We start from the raw sequence: 22048 nt of genomic DNA, 5'->3' as shown, positions 1-22048 counted from the left end.
CCCTAGTCAGATACTAGGGCTTGACCTAGACTCCTAGGGGAGTCCAAAAGTGACCCAGTCTCTAGACTAGGAGCCTATTAGGAAAAAATTTACCAGAGGGTCCCCATTTCTAGGAGAAATAGAGCAATAGAGTTTTCCCCATAAAGGGAGTCATTTCACCCACCTCCAAAACTCCCATAACTATATTTTTCTTCTTTGAGCCTTCACACAAAAAGGCCTCCTTTCTCTTTTTTGTTTTTTTATAATAGTAATAATCATCACCTAGAACAAAGTGAAAAAGTAGACAACTAGCACCAAAAATGAGAGGGTACCCACAACACATATGACATCTTTTCACAATTTTTGTTTCTTCTTTCAGAAGGACATTGACTTTTACTTTTCATTATGTCTTGCCATGAAAAAGTTCATTATAATTATCAAGTGATCCCCCCACTTGATAATTCAAGTAAGCTTTAACTTCAATGGAGAGAGACAACTCACCTTGCCACATGCATCATGTTCTGGACTTAATAGCCACATTGGAAATTGCATCAACCACCACATTCACTTCTTTATACCCATGACAAGTATTAAATTTATCAAAAAGAAATTAATGATATTTATAGCATTCATAATAATGTTATTGAGACCATGAGGGAGGAGAGAGGTCCTTTAGGTATCTAATAATATTATTGCAAACACCTTTCAACCAAACAAAACCAAACCAAAGAAAAATCCATGTCTTTGGTAATAATGAGAGATTGAAGAGGTGTGATAGCTTCAACAGTGTGGTTAATCTAAGATCCCAAGGGGACTGCCACTAATTGTTTAAGTAAGGTTAATTTTCAAGTTTAAATAGGGTTATAATGGAGGATAAATTGGTGCTGAATTAAGACAAATATATTGATATAGTTCAAATAGGATTATAATTAGAATTAGGTTTTCTATGATAGTTATAGGTACCATTAGAAATAAAAAAAAGTAATATGACTAAAATTAAAACTATGGTTAGGGTTTGTGTTAAAATATGATTAAGATTCCACAATAGTTTGGCTCATTATTATAATTACAATCAAAGATAATATTTAAATTTGAGGTAAATTGAGGTCGCAATTATGGTTTAGTGTTCAATTTGAGTTAGGGTTAGGACTAAGGTTCAATTATCTTTAGAATTTAATTTTGGGTTAAAGTTTAATTATAAAAGCAATTAATATTAGAGTTCACTTAAGGTCTAAATAGGAATTTGAAATACACATCTAATTAGATTTTAATCAATTCAATGAATATTAGAACCTTTTGCATAGGCAACATTTCAATTATGTTTTATCTTTTATCTTCTTTGACTGCTACTATTAATGGGGTAATGGAGAAAACTCTTGCTAACCCTCCACTCCATGAGGGCTTAATGTTGCTCATTTAGGAGCACATTAAAGCCCATACTATTGGAAAATTCCTTGAGGTGAGAGGGATGGAGGATGTAGAGGAGAGTAAATCAAAGGAGCCTCAAGACCTTTCTGACACTAAAGACAATAAAGGTTTTCATTTGGAAGATGAGGAGATGGTTCCAAAAGCTAAGTAGAAGGGTAAAGGTTTTGTCTATAAAACCCTTATGAAAAATTTGATGAAAAATGTGTTTTCTAGGAAAAAGTAGAAAAAGAAAACGGTGGATTTGGATCAGGATTTATATGAAGAGGAGTCTATGGATACTGATGAGGATGCTAGCTACAGTAAGAAAAATAAAGGTAAGGGGGTGGAGAAGAAGAGGAAGGCAATGTAGACCTTGAAGTATGGTAGTACCCTAAACAAGCAAAAGTTATCATTTCGTCTGATGAGTATGAGGAGGACAGTAATGAAATGGACATGGATATTCGGGAAGAGGGTACCAACAAGATTGTCAAGTCAACCAAGAAGAAAAGATTTTGGTAAAGGTGAGATGAAAGGGGGGTGACGTTCTTTTCCCCCATTTAATTTCATTAAGGATTAGTATGGAAATTCTTCCACTCTAGACGAACGAGATAGTGATTCTATCCCACCCAGTTTTCTAATACCAAATTTGTTGATGAAACTCCTGCAGCTTTGCAAGGTAGGAAATCAGCCTGGAAAAGTATGAGTATCGATAGGGTGAGGTTGGGGATTTTGAGGGAGAAGATTAACCTAAATGTTGGAGAGGTTGAACCAAGTAAAATGGATCTTCAAGCGCTCATTGATCCTTCTATGATCATTCTTAATGACAACACCAAGTAGGAGGATATAGACTTACTAAACAATGTTAGGAAGAGTCTTTTGGATAATTTCAGGTCCATTAAGTAAATGTTTCATCAGGTCATGGACTTGAATGATAGGATAGGGAACATGGTAGGGAGAATTGATGGTGAAAAGATTTAGGATGTTGTTGAGTAAGAGAAACTTCCTATGGGCTCTCTAATTGACATGGTTTCTTTCTATAGGTTGGAGGCCCAAGTGCTAGAGATAGACAATAAAGTGAATTGTGTTGAGAGCATCCTTAGTAATATAGCAAATTAAAGCTATAAAATCCTTAAAACCTTCAATGAGGACATCAAAATCCTCATTAGTAAATTGGAATGTAGTCTGGTGTTTAAAGTCATTGTCACTATTATTGAAGATCAAGGTGTTACTACTGATGACAAGGAAGGGACTGGAAGGAGGACCAAGTTCAACACTAGAATCTCTTCAAATATTAGCCAGATTAAAGAAGTTGTTGAGACGATGGACCAGCTGGAGGAGCAGGCAGATGAGTTGATCAAGAAAACGAGTTAAGTCTCATTTGTTGTCATTCTTCTACTTCATTTTGTATCTTTTCAATTTTTTCTTTTGTAAGTTGCATTGTTCTTCTGTAGCTGCCTTTGTTTGGGTGTTGTCTGTCTCTTTTTTCTATGTTGTATTTCTGAACTTAATGTTACATCTTTAGCATCTTTTCTACAAGTTTCCAAAGCCCCTTTGAAACCTATTTTCCTAATCAAAAACGTTACTGATAACTTAATTTATAACTACATTAGATACATTATCACGTGTAGGCTACCAGACATTTTCAATTTAATACACGTACTACCTAAAAAATTTCCCTAGATTACATTGTTGAAGGACTCTAAATATATACACAAGTATCATGATAGTATCTCCTTTCCATGCCCACAACACAGAGAAGCATCTTCTCATGCAATTACAAGTTCATGGGCACATAGATTAGAATCAATAAATCACGTAGCAAAATATAAGCCTTCAATCCATTGAAAGCAATAATACTAGTTTACGACGAATAGTTCTCTTCATTTGCTTCATATAGATCCTAATTATTGGGGCGCCATACTTGTTCAGTAGCCTTCTCTATGGTTGCTCCCTCTAGAGACTACAAATGCCACCAATCACTAGTATTTAATTACAGTCTCTACATTCTCTTGCCCTCATACCACTTGTGGAATAAGATGATGTTATCGGTGACATTAATGTTGTCTTCAAACTCTCAAAGATAATATAATATAACGACTCTACTTATTGTTAAAGAAGAAATTAAATTTGAAAAATATAATTTCATTTAGAAATCAAGTCTCAATCTGTAATGTTTAAGCCATCAACTACATCTACTAAATAGCCACTGTCAAATATAAATTTTTAGATTTAAACATTTTAATGCATATATGTTTTCCTAGCATAGGACCAGTCCATATTTAGATAGATATGTATAAATAAAGATGAATTAACCTTGTTGGCAAACAAATCTCATTTCAATATTGAACGTCCACTTACATCAATATTATAGAAAACTTGCAGCAATACTTTTGAAATTCTTTATCTTATTACAAATCGCAGATGAATTAAAAAGTTTTAGATGGAATGTTAAAAGACAAACACCTTGTATAACTAGGGATTTATTGCACATTCAGGTGGTGCTGTAGAGAACCTTCCTGACTTATCCTTGCAGTAGTCATAAAACATGTACTTTCTTTTAACCCAATGAAGTTTCTTGAGTTGGTCTCTATTAAGGCCACTAAATAGGGTTTGATCCCACCAATGCCCCGTACAAGACTCGGATGAAGCAGATGCCACACACCCATCCACTTCGAAGGCCTCATAAGATGCAATGAAAGGAGATTTACTCCAATCTATTTTCACTTTTCCTCCATCTGTGGCCCAGTCTTCTCCATTCCAAAGGGTGGAGATGATTTTCATGGGTTGATCCTTCAAATATGGAACACCCACTTCTTCATTGTTTTTGAAAACCCTAATGGGGATCGAATCCACGGAAAACCTGCATAGAAATCAGGATAAAATATTACACATATGAAGTATTTGCACTAATCAACCTCCTATGACAAGGACACCTTTTCTACTTGACTAGAACAGAATTAAGGGAATATCTTGAACACGCTTAGAAATTGGCTTGCATAAACATGAAAATTATAGGCTTTAAAGACTATTTTGGCCTGAATCACCATTGAAATTATCTTATATTGGAAATGTTTGAAACATTAAAATAGATAGGCGGACAAATCAATGACCAACAATTGAGCTATTTAGATTTGCAAGGTCAGATCTCATACACTATTTGGTTTTGGTTCCAGAGAATTGAGTAGTTATGGAAGTCTGCAGATGGATCAAACCAGAGCTTTATCCTTTGCTCTCTGTTTCCAACCCCACTTGCAAATACATTGGTTTGCACATGGTAACCTTTTCTTGGCAGGTTTCCCAAGAATTCGAAGTCTATTTCATCGTGGGATGATGTGTCTGATGACATCTGATGCAAAATACACATACAAACGTTACTTTATATCTCAATGCTGAATTTTATTTCTGATCATATCAATTGAATTGCTTGAAAGCATTTTTTCAATTAAATCAATTGATTGTATTCCTACCATTTTTGTATGCATTAGGCATTGATTGTATTCAGTTGATTGATTAAATTTATTTGGGTTCATTTGGAAAAGATTTTTTCTGATTTTAAGCATTTGTAACCTAGTAGATATTTTAAGAGAAGATTGAAATAAACTAATATCAGTTGAGTGACTCAATATAAGAGAGGGAATTTCGTTAATATGGGTATACATAACTATAACCTAGAAGATAATATATGGACACAATTCATATAAACTGGTATCAGAGATATTGAGCGTTGAACTTTTTATACACCAACTAGGATTAAACGTAGATTCCAACCAGTTAGATTATTTTCATACCAATTTTACTATGTATGAGGCAACAGTAAGATTTGTAAGCCATACTCTTGAGAAGGGTAATCTATTTGGGTCCATTTAGAAAGCATGTTCTTGCTATAAGCAGTTATAATCTGGCCAATAACATAAAAAAGAAGATTCAAATAAATCTATATGAGTTGAGTTTTCATAGATCAGTTTGAATTTGAATCTAAGAGGCAGATAACATATTATTTGAAGTTTTCAGAAGGCTAATCTCTTTGGGTCCATTTCAAAACCATGTTTTCGTAGTGGTTAACATAAAGAAGAGGATTCGAGAAAAATGAAACCATAGACATAGATGTTGAGTTTATAAAGGAGTAATCAAGATTGGAACCTAAAAATAGATAATAGATTGCTTGTCAGCTTCAGAAGTTTTTGTTATGGGTACACATACATTTGTAATAACTGTTAAACTTGATTGTTTTGTACCTGGATGTTTAAATGGCTCTCTAAACCTTCATAAAGGCTTCATGTAATGTATCAGAATAGCTTACATACATAATATGCAGTCACTGTTCCAGCAGAATTCCCTGCTATCAGCTTTATTCTCATGTTGATACTCCCGAACAAGTATTCATTCCTGGAAGAAAAACCAGAACCTAACAAAAAAAAACCACCATTGTTAATATTTTCATTATCATGGCTATGATCTAAAAAATGTCCAATACTGTAATCAATCTCTGAGATGGGTTTTTGGCAGTAAAAACCTGAAGATTGATCCAAGGTAAGGTGGGCTGTCTGCCCATCATTTGACAACTTAAAGTGATCATTCCCCCATAAGATATCAAAGTTTTCACTGAAGTTGGACGACTCTCCTTGTGACAGATTGTTGAGAATCATAATCAGGACTGAACAGATATGTAATGGGCCTCTTTTAAAACCTAAAATCCTTGAAGAGTTTTTCATTGTTTGAACAAAAAAATAAACTAGGTGCTTCCTTTCAGTCTGACAGAGAATGAACAATCCTGACAGGCATAATTTCTTGACTCCTATTAATCTCATATATGAAATGTCTATGCAAACTGGCATATTATGTGTATTAGAGCTTGGACAAACACAAGGAAGCTATTATCAAAGAAGATGACATCATATGCCCTCATCTATTCTCTTCTAGTTGTCCATGCTCCATCAAGAATAAGTTTTTATTAGCTGGCAACTTAAAATAATATTAACTTCGATTGGTGAGAGGAATTTCAGCCAACTCTATAATTAATTAATGATAGCTATAATACAAAAGTTTCTAATCACAAGCTGTGGAGGTTTTAAGGACAAATGAGTTGTAATTAAGAAATGAATTTATTAGTTCTTTGCATGTCACTAGCAAGGAATTAACTTTTAAGAATGGTGTTTTTTTTGTTATCAGGCTTGCAATTTTCTCAAGACAGTTTTGTTAGTGAACTCTGGCCCATCTCGTTGTATGTGGAAGGCAGAAGGCATAAAAGTGAATGTCGTTCATTTTATCTTTTTCGTTTCGTCTCACTTCACATTGATATTGTGAATGCATTACTGTAGTGATCAATTTAAAATTTGCAACATTTATAATCATTTATTTATTGATATGCATAGCATTTGTTTAATTTATATGACTTTTGGAATTAATTTTTAATGAATTTTTTTAATTTGGAATTAGTTTAATTTATAAGAATACAGATTAGGTTGGATGTATTCTTTTATTTTTAATTTAGATCATTTCATTTTTAATTTAGATAATGTTATGTTTTAATTTAATTTTAATGTTGGTTTTTATTAATTAAGAAGGTTTAAAAAGAATTTGAAATTTTTTGTAAAGTAAAGAATAACTAAATCAAAATTAAATTTAATGTAATAGAATACTATATTTAATTGAAAACTTGAGACAATTAAATTTTTTATATAAAAGATTGTTTATTTTAATAATATTTTCTTAAGTTAATCTTTTAATTATAAATCAATATAATGGAAGTCTAAGTTTACATGTCTTGGAGCATATATTTAAGAGCCTCTTTAAATTCTTAGGATCGTCAGATATTAGTATCAATCAATTTCATTTAGAGAATTTAACTGTAGTGTTATCAATTATAATCTCACTTCCACTTCTATCAATTGCATTGTAATTTGCATATTTGTTTTACATTTTCCATGTACATATGATATTGACCAAAAAAAATTATCATTTGGAAGCAAACAGAATATTTTAAAAAATCAACGTAAAAACTAGAGCAGTAATTAGATTATAATAATGCTAATTATTCTGTCAGCTTGAAATGCTTCCATTTGTTATCATTAGATAATATTGCTAATTATTTGGGTGGCTAACTGTTTTTTCTTCTGTTATTTTGTCTTCAGGAGAGAATATCCATATCACCTTGAAAGCTCAGTTTGCAAGTGTTTTTAACTTTGCAAGCTTTTCAACAGAAATGTACGTGCAATTGTCATATTATTGCGACAATAAATGGTATTGTTGCTTCAATATCTCTGGACGGCTTTCATTCTTCTTCTGTCTCTTTTCTATACACGGTTCAAAGATTAGGAAAGAAAAGATTATTAGTTTTCATAGGGAAAATAATAAAATAATAAGAGATTGATTCCATGTAGATTGTTTGGCGATGAAGACACTACTATGGGTTTTCTAGTGTGGAAAATAATGTTAATCCCTAGGCTGGATGTGGGGTTGCGTTTTAGTTTTGAGGCATATTGTTATTACTTTCTTCTAAGTATGGAACTATAGTTGTTAGGGAAATATATTGAGGCATTGACATTTTGCTTGTGAGATTCAAATTATGCAACTACTCTAATATAAAGTCTTGGTTTTTATAAAAAGAAAATTAAGGAGCAAAATATAGCTTTTATCAAAAACAAGATTTTTTTTTTAAATTATTTATTATATTATATTAGATTATATTAATAGTGTGTTTAAATTCGAATTAAATCATTTCTTATATTCTTTTTTTTTTTGTAAAATAGTAGTTTGTCTATTAATACTTAAATATTTATATATGAGTAATTATTTTACTAAACACTATAACACTAAAATTGTATCTTTATACAAGTTCTTGTTCAATTATGCCTTATTTTAGTAATCCAATGCTTTCATGTCTATTACACTTCATCCAACCTCAATCGTATATATGTTCCAAACATCCTCGTACCAAATAGGACCTCTTATCCAAATTTGTGTTTATTTTTGGTAGATAAGGGTGACTAGGGAGGACAAAGGCAACTTAGGTTGCCCGTATCCTAAGAGTCGTCCCTATCCTTGATGCGTGGCTCCAAATTTAAATTGGGTATTAGTTATTGGACTTTGGTAGGATTCTTATATTTGTGTTGGCCTCCTCCATGTTTTGCACCCCAAAAATATCTAGGAGGATTATATATACAAGGTATCCTCCTTTATTTGGTAACACGTTAAGTTTTCGTCTCATAACAAAATAAAGACATTCAAATAAGAAATCAAACCAATATCAAGTTCAATTCAACAGATTAAACATTTAAGGATTGGTGGATAAGGAGTAATTCATATATCTAAGCATTTGTGAGGATATTCATGATCTTATGTGGAGGATAAAATAATAGGCCAACTCCAAAGGTAGGATTAGGCCTTTAGGGGATGTATGATTCTCTACTAACTGACTCACTTTGTTGACTAGGAGTGTCGAGAGGATGTATGTACGGTTACAAGTTTAAGCATACTAATCTATTGAATGTGATCAATAACTTTGAGCGAATAATAACTAAAAATGGCATGATGGTTTTCTAGGAAAGACAGTTGGATCCTATAGGAAAGCCTTCATGAATGAGCCTTAGGTTGTCATGGGGGATTCCAACTCTCCTTTGAATGTTTGCGATAAGGTGGGTGGTCTTGCTACACAAGCCTGCCTTGATGGGAGAATGGACCTCATGAAGTTCATTAACCAGCAACCTTATTGGATGTGGACCTTCAACGAGGTTCCTTTACTTGGTCTAATCATAGAAGGGGTGAGAATTTAATCCAAGTTAGATTGGACAAAGCTCTGCTATTGGATGATTGCCTTAACTATTTTAATTGTTCTCTTTCTATTGTCACCAAGATCAATTCTTATTATTATTTATTTCCTTGATGGTGGATATGTTGTTTGTGAAGAGGAACTTCCCTTCTAGGTTTGAGCGGATGTGGTTGGAACATCTAGAGTTTGAAAATATTATTAAAGATTGGTGGCAAGTGAGGATGGAAGGATTGACTATGTTTAAAATTGCTAAAAAAACATTGATTTTTCAAAGATAGAGTGAAAATATAGAATAAGGAGACCTTTGGTGATATTTTTCTTCAAAAAAATAACTTTAAAAATGGGCTAGATGAAGTGAAAATGGCTAACCAAAAGGAAGGGGACTCCCAGGGGTTAAGAGAAAAGGATAAAGTGTCTCTTATCAAGTATCATGACATTATTAATAAAGAGGAAATCTACTGGAGACAAAGATCAAGAGCCAGTTAGCTAAAGGTTGGTGATAGCAATTCTAGACTCTTTCATATGATGTTGTCTAAACATAGAGAAGAAAGTAGAATCTCTAATATTGCCACTTTGACTAGAGCCTTGCATACTAATGGGGAAATTTCTTATGATTTTGTGGATTTCTTCTCTTCTCTATTATCGAAGGATCATACTCTTTGTTCCATTGGTAAAGACTTGCTTCTTGATTCTATCCCTCATATTCTAGATAGATCCATAAATAAAATGTTAGTGGGTATTCCCTTGGATGTTGAAGTGAAAAAGGTAGTGTTTTTATTTGAAGGGTGAAAATCACCTCACCCAGATGGATTCCCCATGTTTTTCTTCTAAGAGTTTTTAGGTCTGTTGGGTACTAATATATGTGTAGTGTTGAATAACTTCTTTGCCTCGAGAAAGTTTCTCAAAGAGCTAAACTCTACCTTTATTGCACTGGTCCCCAAAAAAGAGGGAGCTAAAACTATTGATGATTTTAGACCTATTAGCTTATGTAATTCTATTTAAAAGGTGTTTTCCAAAGTATTCTCTCCTTAGCAAAGTGGTTTTGTGTTTGGGAGGCAAATTATAGATTCCATTATAAAATTTCATGAAGTGATTCACTCTAGCAATAGCTCTAAGAATCAGGGTTTTCTTTTAAAATTAGATCTATTGAAGGCTTACGATAGGGTGGGTTGGGACTTCCTAATGAGATTTTTAAGGAATTATAGTTATGGTAATTGATTTATCCAATTGGTTAGAACCTCTTCTATTGTTGTCATTGTCAATGGGTTGTCTTCAAAAAAAAAAAAATCTTCTAGAGGTTTGAAACAAGGAGATCCCATGTCTCCTATATTGTTTTCCATAATGGTGGAGACTCTTGGAAGGTTTATGAGTGCTAGAGTGGTGAATGGTAAAATTGTGGGTATTAAACCTTCCTCGAATAACCTAGTGTGTTTGCATGAGCAATTTATGGATGATAAAACTTGATGATGGGAGAATCCTCCATTAAGGAAGCTAAGGATTTCAAATATTGTCAGGTAAAAGCATAGATTTATGTCACATTTTAGGACCTCTAAACCTATTTTGGTCAAATCTCATTTCTCTATCAAAACTCTATTTTTTTCCAAAAACCAAAAATACACTTTTAAAGATCTTAGAGTCAATATTATCATTAAATATATTTCATAGTGTTTTAATTAGTTATAATATGTCATAATTTTAAAATATTTCAAGTGGGTATTTTAACATTTGAGACGATACTCCCTCAAAAAAAGAAAGAAATAGTAAATCTGATGCAACGAGTATCCAAGGGTACCCCTACTGGAGGTCAACCAAATCCCTACAAATAACCATAGAGCAAAAACAAAACAAAGAAGCAAGATGTGATACCAAATCACAATACTTTATTCATAAGTATAATTGTTTACATGCAATATGCACAGTTGTAAGGCCTTTCGGGTTAGGGCCAAATACAATAGCAACTAAAAAATAGTTCTACAAGAATCCTTAAGATTCAACTCCACACTAATCCTAGCTAGTATAGATCCACACTCTGTCAGAATACCTCAAGGAAATATCAACTTGTGCTAGCAAGCCCACTAAGCAATCTCCTAGTTTACCAAGCCTCAACTACTAGCCCTTCTCAAAGTTCGCTCCTCTATCACCCCCTCTTCTCTAAGATGGATGAATAATAACTAAAGACTTCACAAGAACCCCTACTTATACCTAACTAAGCCACAAGTCAGCCTACTAAGCTACAAATTTAATAAACCCTTACATTAAATAAATGTTGAGCCACAAATTGCCTCCAACAGATATTAAATACCAAATGCCTTAAAAGGATTACATTAAATACATCAAGAAAAATTAACCAAGACCAAAAATAGCTCCACTCAAAATACAACAATTGATCCACATCATGATCTCAATCCTCATGCAATAAATGCACCAAATCATCCAAATAAATCCACGAGAACTCCATCTCGCAAGCCACACTACCAAGCATCAACAAAACCACAAGCATTGTCAAGCTCCCATAAGTATTGTCGAGAAATAGTATATGATGAGAAATAGTATATGTCGAGCACTAGTATATGCCAAGCACCTTCAGTGACTGAGCCCCTTCAATGACAAAGCACCTCGGCCAACACTACACCTAATAATGACTGAGCACCACTCCTTTGGTGATCGAGTCCACCAACTCCAAGGTCAAACCACACCATCCTGTAGGATTGCTAGCAAGCCTAGGATGCTCTTGCATCAGGCACCCTAGGTTAGAAAAGATGTTCTCAGTAGTTGGAAGAACATCTTCTAGGATTCTTGGCACATAAATCTCAATTTGGTTCTTCACATACATATCCTCCAAGTCCTCAACTTGTACACTCTTTCCCTTGTTCCACTTCTACTTCTTCACATCCATCCTTGGTATTCCATAAATCTACTTTCCACACTGATCTCTAACCCTCTTAGAATCCTTCAACTGAACTTGACTGCCAATACTTAGGTTCCTCCTACCGAGATCTTCATTCTACGAAGGAATCAGGGAATGCTTCCTACCACCCTTCACAATTGTAAATACATTCTTGACACAATCATGCACAGCCCTACAATCATACTACCAAGGTTTACCAAGCAACACATGACAATTGTTCATGTCCACAATATCACACAACACTTGATCCGTATACTGCCCAATTTGGAAATCAGCAAGGCACTACTCCCTTACTTCCAAAGCATGCTCACCTTGCAACCAGCCAATCCTATAAGGGTAAGGATGTCTCACTCTCTTTAAACCAAGTTTTTGAACCATCTCCTTGGCAAAAAGCTTATCAGTACTACCACCATCCACAATCACCTTGCAGACTTTACCACCAACTTTACAAAAAGTCCTAAACAAATTAGTCCTCTGACAAGATTTCATTATCCTCTGACCAACTAATACTTATCGAGCTAGTAAACTCTCTCCTTACTCAGGTTGATTGTCTTAGACTTCAACCTCATTCACAACAGTAGCTCTTCTATCACCAGTCTTAGGACATTCATAAAATCTATGTCCTATTTCTCCATATTTGTAGCAAGTACTCTTAAACTCACCTCTACCTATCCTTCTCTTCTAATCAACAATTTTTTGTTCATCTTCATCACTTGGTTTAGCTTTTTCCAAGCTATCCTGCTTCTCCTTCCCTCTAGAATTACCTAACTTTTCCTCTTTAACTTATCTTCTACCTTCAGGGCATATTGATAAGCATCCTCAATTGAATCAATCTTCAACATGCCAACCTCATCTTGGATATTGAATCTCAAACCATTAATCTGTTGAGCTACCTTATCCTTTGACAATTCTCTATGCCCAGACCGAATAGTCATCTTGTAGAACTCCTCAGTATAATCTTTCACACTCATATATTTCATCTTTAAATTATGCAACCTTTTAAACAACTCAAGTTCATAATTAGAAGGAATGAACTTATCCATCAACTTATTTACCATCAATCTCCATCTATTGATCTTCATTTCACCTTTCTCCTCTCTGTCTCTTTGCAGTTCTTTCCACCAAAGAGCGGCATTTCCTTTCAACTTAGTTTGTGGCAACCTTAATCTAAGTGGATCCTCAATATCCTCAAGCTCAAAGTAGTCTTCCAATTCACTAATCCAATCAATCAAGTCTTCAAGAGTCAAAGTACCTGATAAATTAAAAACCTCCATCTTATGCTTCAGCTTCAACTAAGATCTAGGTCTAGCAAACTAACCAGCCCAAGTTCCAATAAGTCTCTACACATGATCAATTTTTTCCTCACCACCTGATCCAACAACTTCAAAGTCTAGATAAACTTCCTCATAATCATCTTAAGTACCCACATGTTGAGGTACACCACCTATAGGACTCACAAATTTAGCAATCATGTCACTCTTCATCAATGCCATCTCAAATCTCAATTCTAATTTAATCTTCTCTAAGATCCTTTCCTCTACAGCATCACTAATATCATCAATTGCCCTAGGTTCCAACCTTCTTGGAAGCATCTTCCAAGATCCTATGCAAACCCAAAGCAATAAATCTACAAATCCAAAAGATTAATCAGCTTCACAAGATCAACCTTCACTTCTAGCCTTCACCCATGTCCTGGTGTAGACTACCTCAACTTTGACACTCGGTCTACACACTCAAGAACAACTATGCTCTAATACTAGACCTAATGTAGTGAGTATCCAAGGTTACCCCTACTAGAGGTAAACCAAATCCCTACAAATAATCACATAGAAAAAACACAACAAAAAGCAAGGTCTGATACCAAATCACAACACTTTATTCATAAATACAAGTGTTTACATGCAATATGCCCGATTGTAAGGCCTTCTAGGTTAGGGCTAAATACAAGAGCAACTACAAAATAGTTTAGCAAGATCCCTTAAGATCCAACTCCACACTAATCCTAGCTAGTCTAGATCCACACTTTAGCATAAAATCTCAAGGAAATCTCAACTTGTGCTCACAAAGCCCACCAAGCAATCTCCTAGTTTACCAAGCCTCAACTACCAGCCCTTCTCAAAGTTTGCTCCTCTATCACCCCCTCTTCTCCAAGATGGATGAATAATAACTAAAGACTTCAAAAGACCCCCTACTTATACCCAACTAAGCCACAAGTCAGCCTAGTAAGCTACAAATTAAATAAACCCTTATATTAAATACATGTTGAGCCACAAGTCGACCTCCAATAGATATTAAATGCCAAATGCCTTAAAAGGCTTACAAAACTTGTTAAATACATCAAGAATAATTAACTAAGACCAAAAATAGGTCCACATAAACTCCAACAATTAATCCACGTCATGATTGCAATCCTCATGCAATAAATCCACCAAATCATCCAAACAAATCCATGAGAACTCCATCCCACAAGCCACACTATTGAGCGCCAACAAAACCACAAGCATTTTAGAGCTCCCATAACTATTGTTGAACAATAGTATATGCCAAGAAATATTATATGTCGAGCACCAATATATTCTTAGCACTTTCAATGATTAAGCCCCTTCAATGATCGAGCACCACTCCTTTGGTGACCAAGTCCACCAACTCCAAGGTCAAACCATACCATCCTACAAGATTGCCAGCAAACCTAAGATGCTCCTATATCAAAATCATACTAAAATGACCAATATTTATATTTAGCCCTAGAGGAGTGAGTCATCTTCAAGAATATGTATTTTTTTGTCAAAAAGGTGTAGATTTGATAGGGATGTTTTGACCGGAGGAAAAAACTATTGGTTTCTGATAAGGTCAACCTCAAGTACTTATAATAAATAAAATATACATCAAAAAGTATTATTTCTTTTTTGTGCCCTATCTATACATGTCATCTATGACATATTTTCAAATCAGAGAAAAAATAGACGATTTGCATATACTTGTTTGACGAGAATTATGCCCTATATTTTTTGTAGTTAAAAAATGGACTTCAAAATTTAAAAAATGATTAAATTATTATTTTAAAAAAAAATTTAAAACTATAGGCATAAAATTCATCCAATTTAACACATCTCATCAGTTTACATCATCTTAAAATCATTAACACAAATACCATTTTTATGTAATTAAAGTTGAAGATTTTATGTTCTAGAATTATTTTTCATTATAAAAGTTAACACAAGTTTGTAATTTGATCGTTTCTTTAGGTCTACACTTAGGCTTCAATCCAACTCATCAAAATATCCCTTTATTTCATCAATACCCCAGTTCAGAGACAAGTTAAGATTGCGAGTATTTTGGATTGTAATTCATTAGCAATCTATCATCATCCCATCTTGGGTTACCTTTAGGTCTGAAACCTCTAGATTCCTACTAGTTGTTTCTAGTGGATAAATGTAATAGCAAAATATTTGGCTAGAGAGGGGTGTTACTCAACCAAGCTGGGAAACTTCAACTTTCTAATTCTACTCTTAAGAATATCTCAGTTTATGCTCTAAGATTGTTTAAGATGCCTAGTAAGTTTGTGGAAGCTATTGAAAAATTCAAAGGAATTTCCTTTGGAAAGGAGTGGAGGATTAAATAAGATTGGTCTTGGTAGCCAGAGATAAAGTGTGTAGTCCTAAATCTTATGGAGAGTTCTAGATATATTCCATTAGGATGATCAATTATTCTCTTTTGGCTAAGAAAATATGGCAGACCTTTGAGGATAAAAAATATTGGAATAAGATCATTAAGAGTAAATATTTATTTTCCAGCCATAGCTAAGGGCCCAGGGGAGTTCCTGGAGTCTAATGCTTTTGTTCAAGGTTTGAGCTTCTGGAATGGAATCCAATAGGAAAAGTCAACTATCAAACTAAAATCTAGATGGAAAGTTGTCAATGGTCGAATGATCAACTTTTGGGAGGATAAGTGGCTTTTTTAGCAACCTATTTTTTCCTTTGGAAAATTTACCCCCTTTAATGAGAGATACATCCATGAGATTGGTTCTTTTGTTTTTAACTATTGGCAAAATGATAGCTAGTATGACCTATCTATTATTGATCCTAGTCTTTCTCAAGTGATGCTATAGCTTAAGTCTTTGGTTATTAGAAGGATTGAAGAAGATAAAATTATTTTAGATATAAATGCTAGTGGTAAGTTTTCAGTGGCATTGAATGTTGATGTATTCCAAGGCCCTTTTTTAAACTCCCCTATTTGGGCTACTATTTGGAATAAACTTCTCAATCTAAAAATCAACATCTTCCAATGGCTAGTTGTTTAGAGTAAAATCCTTAATTTAGAAAATCTATCCAAAAGAGGTATGTTTCTAACTAATAAGTATTTTCTTTGTGAAGAGCATGTGGAATAGATGGACCACATTTTTTTGCAATGCCCTTTTGTGTGAAAACCTAGATGTGTATTCTCTTGAAGTGGAATCTATGCTAGACAATATCAAGAAAGGTCACATATTTTTGGGTGATGTGGAAAGTTCATAAACCTATTGTGGATAGGAATCTTTAGATACTTCTCACCCCTCACATTATGTGGAATCTATGAAAGGAATATAGGTGTTTAGGGACTTTTTTAGACCTCTAGCTTTGTTGGCTGAAAGAATAAAGATCAATATCATTGAGAATTTCTAAAATAGTAAGTAGAAACTTGTTTCCAAAGCTGGTGAGCATGAATGAGTTAGATAAATAATAAAGAGTTAAATACAGAGACACAAGATCATGCAAAATGGAACTTCCCACCTCAAGGATGGCTCAAGATAAATTTTGATGGGGTAGCCAAGGGAAACTCGGGTGTGGCTAGTTGTGGGCCGATTGTTAGAAATGATAGAGGAAATCCAATTAAATTCATTGGTATCCCTATTGGGATCCAAATGAATCATTTTCCTAGGCAATGGATTTACTTTAGGGATTAAGATTGGCAGAGAAATGTGGCAACAAATGTTTATGGATCGAGGGAGATTCCCAAAATATTCTCAATTGCATTTCTCGGAAGGCTATATTATCTTGGACTATGGATAATATCATGCAAGAGGCTAAAATTGTTTTAAACAAACTTAAACAGGTCTATATAAGCCACTTATATAGAGAAGCTAATGGGGTTGTCGATGTGTTAGTTAATGTAGAAATTGCTAATGTTTCTTCCTTTCATTAGAATGATGGCACAGAAAGGTTTGAAAATATAAACTTGTTTTCATTAATTATGATAAGATGCTTAGTAAAGTTATTGATATTACAAATATTTCCTATTATAAAAGGTAGTAAAATGTACATGATTTTTAATGATTACTATTGACTATTTGCACCCTCATTCAACCCAGTAGTGATATCCTATCTGAGAGATCTTTAGTGGGATGGATTCCTTGTAGAGGGATAACAAGACCTTTCGAGCTAGCTCCTGTGGGTCCATGATTAGAAGAGTTATATTGATGTTGATTCATCCTTGTGTGCCAGCTTAGCTTATGTGGGTATGTGGATGATAGATTTTTGTTGCCTGCAATTGGTTCACATTCTTCCATGTCAGTAACTAGCAGGTTCCAGTGTTTCATATGCATGCAAATGAGATCAATAGTTGTCGTGTCTTCATGTTTGGCTCAACGGGGTTTCATGAAAACATGACATATTGTCATGCATCTTCATTCCAACATTTCTTCATGTTGTATCATTTTTTTGATGCTTTGGAGCCCAAAATTATGCCATATGGAAAAGGGTCCCACCTTTTGTGCTATCCACTTCCCTCTTTACTAAGATCTTTTGATCTAATGGCTCTCACATTTTTGCATCGTTGCCTTTGCCCTTTGTGAAGATGTAATAGTTGTTGGATTTTATCATATCTTGGGGATCTCCTCACTAGATCTTAGTCATCCATTAGAAACAAAGATCATCTACATCACTGGGTGTGTCTTAATCTCTTGATTGGAGATATTTTCGCAGTATATGGGCCATTTATTTCAAAAGAAAGATCTTTGATTGATGATGGCAACTTAATCTATCATTGGGGGAGATTCTTACAACATCTAGGTTATTCTTTTAGAATGGAAGATCTTCATCAATGGCCAGCATTCATTTTTGGGGAAATTAGATCCCCCTCCCCCCTGTCCCCTTGTGGTCAACCCTACATTTTGTGGGCAACTAACACGTTGTGTTATCCCTCCGTGCGATTTTTTTTTTTTTTGCTAGCAGCATGAATTAGCTTCTTGCAGCCATGACGCACTATTAGGGCATGTTCTTCAATGTTGAGAGACTTCTTGGGCCTTTTTTTCATGATTCCAATGCCCTCCATGCCTCTTTAATGCCTGAAATGATCAAATCTTGGGACCTCTTATAGCTAGATGCATCATTTTTTGCTCTTCCTAGCACTTCCACGAGAAAGTGCACTTCACAATCAGATTTCTTTCTAATTTTTAGTTATTTCCTTCTCTGCAACTCAACTCCATCTTGGTTGGGGTTTGAACTCCATAATTAAATCAGATTTATGCCTAAACTCTTTGAAAGGTAGTTGTAGATATGTTTCTTGGGTTCTTCTCTGCTTGTATTTTGTAGCAGCATTATACTCTTCAAATTTTGCCTTTCCATTAATGAAACTTCTTTTTTTACCTCTTCTTTCCATTCTATTTCCTTGTGCATGCTATTTTCCTTGTAGTGAATGTTTATTTTCTAGTTTTTGAGGTTTGCATGTTATGTTTAATTTGTTGGTGAAGTTTTATATTATAAAGTTTCTCATTCCTTTCTGCACCCAATTGGTTTTGAACTTGCATGTGAGCTCTTTGAAGGCATATTAGAGTTTAGATCTATGTATTGGAGTGTTTCATTGATGTTTTGTGTAGTTGTGGGTAGATTTTTAACCACAATTCTATCTTGGTGCATCACGCCCCTTTCTCTTTCTACATTTTTAATTTATGTTTTCCTTCTCCCTTTTCCTCTCAAGCAATAGTTTAGGTGCACCTTAATAGTAAGGAAGCCATACTTCTATGGATATTTGACCTTAGAGTGAAAGTCCCACACTTGGAGGTCATTTCCATGTTACACAAGGTTGCTTGAGGGTCATACCTCAAGCAAGGCTACAAACTTTTGTGCCAACATTTTTTGGCAAACCTAGTGGGACACAAATTTCAACTTCATAAGTCCACTAGCTATCAAGTTGAGATCTATTCATTGATAAAGTGGTTGTTTTTGTTAGTGAAATCATCCTTTGGATGCATTCAATCAAACACCATGGAGACTCTATGCATCTTTTGGTTCAATAGACCAAGTGCTGGTATGATTTTAAGTTTTTATGTTTCCTTAGGATTTCTGCAAAGTTGTTTTCTTAGATGCCTTATCATGGACTCACTTCATAGAGACTCCTCTCATTTTTCCCCATATGATGAAGAGGCTAGTTTTACCCCAAACCTTCATATTATTTTTGGCCACAAATGTGTTGAGATTTCCCCTTGCAAGTTCATATCAATAAAAGAGTTACAGGAGCAGCAAGAGAGGAAGAAGAAATCAAGCCCATATGTTGACTCTTCCTTGAGTTTGGCTTCCCCTACAACATCAAATGACCAGCCTACTAAGTCTTCCATAGAACCTTATAATGATCCTAAGTCAAAGGTAGGAGAGCTTTATGACCACATAAATAATTTGAGCCTTGGATTTTTTGACATAGATAAGATTTTTGAATATGTTCATAATCCTTATGAGGATACAGACTATGGGTATTCTGGTTATGTTATGCTCATTGTGACTTCTTGGCTTAATGATTTGCATAATGAGAAGGAGATGTGGGAGAATGACCCTCATGTTTGTAGCATGGTGTCTGAGGCCCTTGATATTTTTTATGAGGCTTACTAAGCCCTCCTTAGGTTGTAGAAAGAGGAAGAAATAAGACAAAGGTAATTTGAGGAGGAGGCAAGGCTCAAGCTTTCCCAAATGTAATAAGCTGAAGAACAAGAGCCTCCAAGGAGAAAAATTGCTACTTTTAGATGAAGCATTCCTCCTCATATTTCCATTTTAATCCCTCCTAATTCTTAGCCTACACTTCAAATACCTCCCCATGTCAAGATGATGTTGAGCTTTCAGATAATTATTGTCCCTTCTTCATTGTTAATGAAGTGGACATGCCTTTGCCCACATTAGAGATAACATGAGAGTAGCTACCAATTGAAGAGCATGTGTTGCAGTAGGGGGTCAAGGAGGAGAAGAATAATGAGGTTGTTCATGTTCTTTAGGAACAAAATTTGGCTTTTGAGCCTAGGGTGGAACCTAAGGACCTACTACAAAAGGAAGAAAAGCTAGACCATGTGTTGCAGTAGGAGGTCTTCCATGATATGGTGGAGAAAGAAACATTTCCTAGGCTGCCCTACGTACATGAGGTACAAGTTGCTTCTCATGAGCCAACAAATACTCTAGAGGGAGCAATATTTTTGCAATAGCTACAAGCACAATGAAGGTAGTTTGAGGCAAAGCTTGCAAAGTGGTTGGAAGCCCCACAACAAGAGTATGAGGAAATTCTTGCAAAGGAGTTGGCTGCACAAAAAGAAAGGTGTGAGAAAGAACTACAAGTGAAGATGATGAGCATGTTGTCTGCTACAATAGAGACATCAAAGGAGGCACATCTAACTCTTTCTTCCACATCACAAGAGCCTACATAAGTGTAGGAGGTGCAGCCCCTTGTTTGCAAGGATTCACATGGGGTAGATGAGGAAAATATATTGCAACCGCAACATGAAGAAACACACAAACCACTAGCTATAACATCAGAGACAACCTATATTGGCTATAAGGTTTGGAGGTTGCAGAGCACAACACAGTCAAGGTTGATTTCTTAGACCAAGCACCATCAAGAGAATGCCCCATAATGGATCTAGATTTGCAACAATGCATGTTACCCCTAGTTATGCTCTTTCTAGAGCATGAGGGTGAAGACCAAAAGGAGGAGAAAGTTTGTCTTGCTCAAGATCAAGGCATCCCAGTGCTGGGCAGCTTCTTTTTTTTTAGCATTGGGAAGGAACTCATGTAGTAGTGTGCTTGTTGTGCTTGTTGTTATTTTCAGCTGCCCATATACAAGGAAGGATAAATCAAGTTGTGAGGAAGGGAAACTACTTCAATAAGCCATTCAATGGCTTTGTTTGATCATTTTGTTGTAAATACTTGTATATAGTAGAGTAGGTGTTTTCCAACTTTCCAAGAAGTGCACAAGCACAACTATTTCCTCCTGGATATAGCAAATTTTCTATTTTTCTAGTTGCAGAGGTAGATTTTTGTGAAGTTGTAGGTGGAATGGTGTCTTGTTTCCTTTGGTGACTCCATGCCCAATGGATTTCTTAAGGTCATTGATCCTACGCTTAGTAGGCAAGAATCCCCTTTGAATCGCTAAGAATGTTGACTATTTTTGCCCCCATTTAGCCCAATAGTGATATCATATTTGAGAGATCTTTAGTGGACTAGATTCCTTGCAGAGGGATAACATGACCTTTCAAGTTGGCTTTGATGGATCCACAGTTACTAGAGTTATGTCGATGATGATTCACCCATGTGTGCTAGCTTAGCTTTTGTGAGTTTGTGGGTGACAATTTTTTGTTGTCCTTGATTGGTCCACATACTTCCATGTTAGTAGCTAGTAAGCTCTAGGGTTTCATATGCATGTAGACAAGATCAACGGTTGTTGTGTCTTCGTGTTTGGCTCAGCGGGGTTTCACAAAAAAAAAGGATGTTGGCACGCATCTTCATTTTGGGGTTTCTTCATGCAGTAGCATTTCTTTGATGCTCTAAAGCCCAAAATTGTGTCACATGGTGAAGGGTGCCACCTTAAGTGCTATATGCTTCCCTCTTTCCTAAGATCCTTTAATCTAACAGATCTTACATTTTCACATCACTACCTTGTCCCTTTGTGAAGATGCGACAACCATTAGATTTGATCACATCTTTGGGATCTTCGCACTACATCTCAACTATTTGTTGGAAATAATGATCATCTAC

General features: G+C 35.0%; 1 protein-coding gene across 1 annotated transcript; it reads right to left on the bottom strand.

Annotated features, from left to right (window-relative positions):
• Positions 1-3694: 3694 nt before the first annotated feature.
• Positions 3695-6288, bottom strand: LOC149561556 (xyloglucan endotransglucosylase protein 7-like). The gene is made up of 4 exons (XM_089823804.1): positions 5900-6288; positions 5691-5791; positions 4539-4732; positions 3695-4246 (listed from the first exon to the last, which is right to left on the bottom strand). The coding sequence occupies exons 1-4, from the start codon at positions 6219-6221 to the stop codon at positions 3859-3861; spliced, it is 1005 nt and encodes a 334-aa protein (XP_089679930.1). The 5' UTR covers positions 6222-6288; the 3' UTR covers positions 3695-3858.
• Positions 6289-22048: the final 15760 nt, after the last annotated feature.

This window comes from Cupressus sempervirens, chromosome 4 (genome assembly GCF_028749045.1).
Source record: "Cupressus sempervirens isolate cs-2001-9-10 chromosome 4, ASM2874904v1, whole genome shotgun sequence".
NCBI classification, from domain to species: Eukaryota; Viridiplantae; Streptophyta; class Pinopsida; order Cupressales; family Cupressaceae; genus Cupressus; species Cupressus sempervirens.
This window is presented reverse-complemented; position numbering and strand designations above follow the sequence as displayed.